We start from the raw sequence: 5848 nt of genomic DNA on the forward strand, positions 1-5848 counted from the left end.
AGAACAAGACTAATTTTTTCTGTTTTGCTTTACATTAATGCAGTCTCTCTCGAAAGCATTGCCAGAAGATCAAATTATCTACCTTAGAGCACAGTTCAGCCTCTTGGAACCAAAAGATGGTTTCATTTCGCTTGAGAATTTTAGTGTGGTAAGGGCATAGATATTGCAATTTTGTCACCTATCATTAAGATGTGTTCTTAAACCTACAATATCGTTGTCTGTTAAATCTATGTAATGTAAATATGTCATCCTCATCTGCTCTGCTAGCGTCAGTAAATTAATATGCCTTAGGTCAATTATATTTTAATCTTTATGTGCTATATAGTTTCTTCAATCTATTAACTGAAATTAAAATGAAACTCAGGCTCTCAAGAAAGTTGCAACCGATGCCATGAAGGAATCAAGGGTATCTGACATATTAAGTTTGGTGAGTCATCTTATGTTTGTGGCGAATATATAGTTTGTGGTCCCCCGGACCGCTTGGACCCTCGACTGAATAGATAGTTGGATCTACATTGGATTTCACCTGAATCTCCCCATTTATTTATTTCTAGCTCTCTCTATTATGATACTTTAGTTGCCCTTTTGCTCCCATCCTAGTATTTACCATGTCTTGATTGGTAATCATGTTATCCGGAAAGAAGTTGCATGATATAGTATAAACTAGTTGACACTTAATGTGAGGTGAATTAAATGCTGAAACTGTAAGACCTGCCACACATTAACTTAACAGCAGCATTTAATGAAAATAGGTGCCAGAAAGGATCTATTATATGCTTTACTGACGATATAGGCGCTGTTGATCAGTAACATACTCACCAACTGTATCCTTAACTAAACTGTTGAAAATTTTGTCATTTTCTTATGAAAGTGCAGTTTTTGTTAATGCGTTATAACACTGATAATTTGAAATGCATATTTCTTTGAATTAAGATGGAGCCACTCTCTTATAAAAAAATGGACTTCGAAGAGTTCTGTGCCGCCGCAATCAGTGTATACCAACTGGAGGCTCATCAAGAATGGAAGAAAATTGCTACCACAGCTTTTGAGCACTTTCAAGAGACAGGAAACAGGATCATTTCAGTTGAGGAGTTGGCACAGGTTTTCTCATCCTTTTCAATACCACACCTACTAGTACTACACTTGATTTTGTCTTAAATATATTAAACAACTTATTGACTTTTATTTTCTGATGTTTTCATTTCAGGAGATGAGTTTGGGTCCTTCAGCTTACTCATTAATTGGTGATTGGATCACAACATCTGATGGAAAACTCAGTTTGGTGGGATACACAAAATTTTTGCATGGTGTCACAGTTCGTAGTTCAAATAATACAAGACACCGATAGCTAGTATAACTAAAGTGAAATTCTGTTATTATTACTATAAATTTTAAAAATTTGTATCTTTTTTAATTTTTTTATTTAAATTTAAAGGAAATTGGTACAGGGTCTTAGCATTTTTTTGGGTTCAGGGATTTGACTATGGAACAGTTGAGCTAACATAGATTTGTTCCTAGGATAGACAATGTTACAATGGTACTTGGACCTATGGGTACCTACACAACCGATCAGGTTTGAGTTAGTATTTTTGGATCTACGGATAACTAGGATTAAAGATTTTAAAACTTGTTGAACAGGTAAGGATTTGGGTAATGAGTTATGGAGACCCATAATTCCTAAATTTATATACATATATATTTACTAACATAACTAAACATATATTTCATCATATTGTATTTTAAAAGTTGTGTACTTGTACTTTAATTGTTTAGTAGTTGTTATTATCATTTTTTTTATCTAAAATAACACATGATCATAATAAACACATGTACAAATGTATAATTTGTTTGAAAGTTTTTAAGCATATTTTTGGTACCTAAGCACCCACAAGTAATAGACTCAACAGATACCTATGCAAGTTCAAGTAGGCTGAGTCCCAAATGATAGAATGAGAAGGATCCAAGTAGTATACTATCTGAAATCATCCAAATTCATTGTCATTCCTATTTGTTCCTCATGTGACTTTGGGGTGCAAATTAAAATTATCCTATTTTACTGTGAACATAAATGCCACCTACCTTACTTTCTTGTTAAGATTTCGTTTGAATAAAATTAGAAATATAGTTTTTCTTTTGTTGTGGTCAACTTCATCATGCCGTAACAATATCTCATTATGTTTTCATTGAGGTATAAAAATGCGACGGCGAACTTCATTGCTTTACGAATTCTGTGTATTTGGTCTAAATCACTGTTTGAAACAATGAACGCATTTTTAGCAGTGGTCAAAGGACAAGACATGCTTATATTGTACATTGTGTTGTACACACAAAGAAGTGTTGAATCACATTAAAATTCCATTTTCATTTGCCTAGGAAGTTACATTAGTTTATCCTTCATCAACAAGAGATAATCACCTTGTTTCAAGTAGGATTACTTTAATGATTAGTTTGGAAGTTAGATTTTGGAGGGGAATGAAAGGAAATGGAAAACTTAGAAGCCATGAAATATACTTGTGACATGACTCTCAAACCTTCCATTTCTTTTCCTTACCTTCCAAAATTCAAATCTCAAACTAACCTTAAACTGTCTAACTCGAAAATCAAACTTGAAGTTTTTAGTTAAGCTAGAACAACTTTTCCCTGGTTGATTTACACAAATTTTGATTAAAGACTTTGTGAATAATTTTTTGGCCTTTGTGGAGAACTTTAACTCTTACATTTGGTTTAATTGTTTTTGCAATTCAACCACTGTCTCATTAAAATCAAAAGAAAATGAAGGGATTAAAGCCACATAATCATAAAAATGTGAAGAAAAAATAAATCAATCCTTTTTTGATACTACCAATGATATATTTAAAGAACTAATCTTTTTTTTTCATTCTAACATACCAACCAACAATGTCACTATCAGGGAATCGAATTACCTTTTGATTATCCCGAGGATCTAGTGTAGCTTTACACTAGTAGATTAATCAATGATTAATCAATGCCTTTATTTAAATAGAAGTTGTTTGATGGTGAGTTCTTAAAACGAATCCAAACAATACAGTTATAATAGCCTAGTTGATTGCTTTCAGTTTTTTTTAAAGATTTCACACCAGTTTTAACACAGATTACCAAATTGGTACAACAATTCCCGAATGAAATCGGCCAGTTCAATCCAAAATTAGTGTGAGATTAGTTGGCACACCTAATGATTATTAAGTATGAGTTTCTGAGTTCAAACTCATATGTTTTCCCTCTTTCCAATAAAAAATAAAAAAATAAACAACTACATATAAAAGAAATACTAATTATGACCAGCAATATGAACCCAAAAAAAATAACGGGTTGCTATTATATGCTCAAGTGTATAAGTGGCAGGAGCTAATTAAATAAATAATAAGTGTGAATGATCAAGTCCTTAAAATACTAAGAGTTACATGGTGAAATGAAGAATTGGAGAACATGGCAAGTTGGCAAGGTAAGATTGGTTGTTGCGGCTGGAATGAGCATTGGAATAAGAAAGAGAAAAGGAGGTGGTAACTGCAGTAAAGCCCCAAATCCCATATTGGAATGAGTCACCAAACAAATAAATGTTCACCAGATTACATACTCTCAACTAATTTCTGTAGGTTTATCCCTTCACCATGTAGTGTCATTCATAATTGTAAAATTTTAGATCGAGAGTGTAAAGATTTATATACATTCACTTTATCATTTACCATTTATTTAGATTATTTTTTTTTAAAAAGTCAACAATAATTAAATATCAATGATGAATAATACAACGACAGTATATAAAACTCATATACTATTAATACATTCATCTTTTTCCGTTCCTAAATTGGGTATAGTTTGAAATAGGTTTAGGTTGGGTTAGACTTTTACATATGCCAATTAGATTTTTTTAAATAGATAAACAAGTAATTGTATTACCATTCTCAAGTTTTAATGAAATTACATAAATTATTCATATTTTTTTAAAGTTACATAAATCATCCCTACTTATATATATGTATTACACTGATTACACATATGAGAAAAATAAGTGTAATTTCTTACACAAAAATATGATAAATATATTTAGGCTAACCAAAATATGATATTTTGTGAAGACACAAGAATGAATTAAACACATCCTTAGATTTATTAATATAGTTTGTAACGAATCAAAAATAATGAATAAATATTAACTCTTATACTATTTGAATTTATCTCTATAATATATTATATTGCTTACCTTGATTTCTCTCATCATTTTTACTTAAAGATCACATTTAGTTCTCCTCAGATATTTGGTGTGATTATGTACATAAAATTGGGATGGTCTAACATATGTACAAAAAAAAAAAAAGAATGATAATTTATACAATTTCAATAAAACTTAAGGGTAAACTTCTCAAATTAGGAAAGAAGTTATATCTTCTACCTAGAGTGTTCTATTTATTGGTTTTTAAAAATATTTTTGTAAAAAATATTTAAATAGTATACATGTTATTTTCGTAGATTGATGAGATAATTTATTTTTTTAATCTAAGAACATATTTATTTTCATATATTACAGGTGAGCCTCTTTAAAATAAAATCTCCCTTATTTCCACCCGAACTCACAGCGTTTATGTCATCCCCAACTTTTATTTTTTTCCTTTATCAAATCCAATTGGGAAATTATGTACAGAATATCTAAGTAAAGTAACTAAGTCATTTAAAAATAATATTAAAATAGAAAGACTTGCTATTTGAAAATATAATAGAAACAGTTGATAAATCTTACTGTTGTTGGAGATTAAAAATAATAATAATAAAAAATATATTTTAACAAATATGCAGTAATAAAAAAAATTTGAGTTGCAAATATTTCCCCCCTAAATTTCCAATTGACTTCAAATTTATTTTTCTGGAACGAAATATCTACAAAATCCCTATAAATATGAGGAAACCTTATTCAGTGATATATTCAAAAGATTCCTTTTTGTTATTTTTAAGCAAGTTAACAAAATAGCTTAGTCAATCTATGATTTATGTTTCCTCATCATTAATGTGCCAAATTAAGGCTCTTACTGATAAAAATAGAGTGTAATATATATATATATATATATATATATATATATTAGAGTAAAATTTTATATATCTTTAATGCATCTTTCATATTTGCATTACTAATACTTTAAAGAATAAAAAATAATTAGACATAAATAAGATATGATGCAGTGATAATATTAAGACTTCGTATAATGTATACATTTTATTCTCATAAAAGTGTATAGTTTTTTGGGTATATAAATAAAAGTATATATTAAAATGAATAAATACCAACCAAATTTTAAAATGATTGTCAAATACGTAGTCTTAAAACAACATCTGACCTGAGCGTTTTTTTATAGTTTTTCTGGATATTAAAAGAGGCGTAATGTCGTTTCAAAGTCCTAATATTCATTACATGGAGTGCTATTTCATGTTGTTTTAACAACGGGTTAATAAATAAAAAATTCAAAGTCGAGACTCTTGAAAGTAACCAATAATGAGTTAAACATCTGCTTTCTATTATGTTTTATGATAATTTAACAATACAATATGCAAAACTTTGCTTTGTGAATTGTGACAGTACAATTTCAACTTGTTCCCTTATATCAAATGCAAAAACAGCGCATTATATATAGCATTGGTGTAAATATTTTTAGGATTTAACATGTATACATTGACGATATAACTGTTTTTTACATTATCAACACATCTATACTCATTGTATATTAATCATCGTTAACTATCAAATAAAAGTAATCAAAACTAAAGGTGAATGGTGTGTAAAAAACTTTACACTGACAGTGCATATATCTTAAACTCATTTTTAATAGTGAACATTATT

General features: G+C 29.2%; 1 protein-coding gene across 1 annotated transcript in view; it reads left to right on the top strand.

Moving 5' to 3' along the window:
• LOC109328769 (CDPK-related kinase 6-like) overlaps positions 1–1515 on the top strand; it is a 7034-nt gene extending 5519 nt beyond the window's left edge. Inside the window, exons 8-11 of the mRNA XM_019562380.1 lie at positions 44–148; positions 365–427; positions 934–1101; positions 1208–1515. Of these exons, the coding sequence (XP_019417925.1) occupies positions 44–148; positions 365–427; positions 934–1101; positions 1208–1348 (477 nt within the window). The 3' untranslated portion in view covers positions 1349–1515. The remainder of the gene's footprint in view (positions 1–43; positions 149–364; positions 428–933; positions 1102–1207) is intronic.

This window comes from Lupinus angustifolius, chromosome LG15 (assembly GCF_001865875.1).
Source record: "Lupinus angustifolius cultivar Tanjil chromosome LG15, LupAngTanjil_v1.0, whole genome shotgun sequence".
NCBI classification, from domain to species: domain Eukaryota; kingdom Viridiplantae; phylum Streptophyta; class Magnoliopsida; order Fabales; family Fabaceae; genus Lupinus; species Lupinus angustifolius.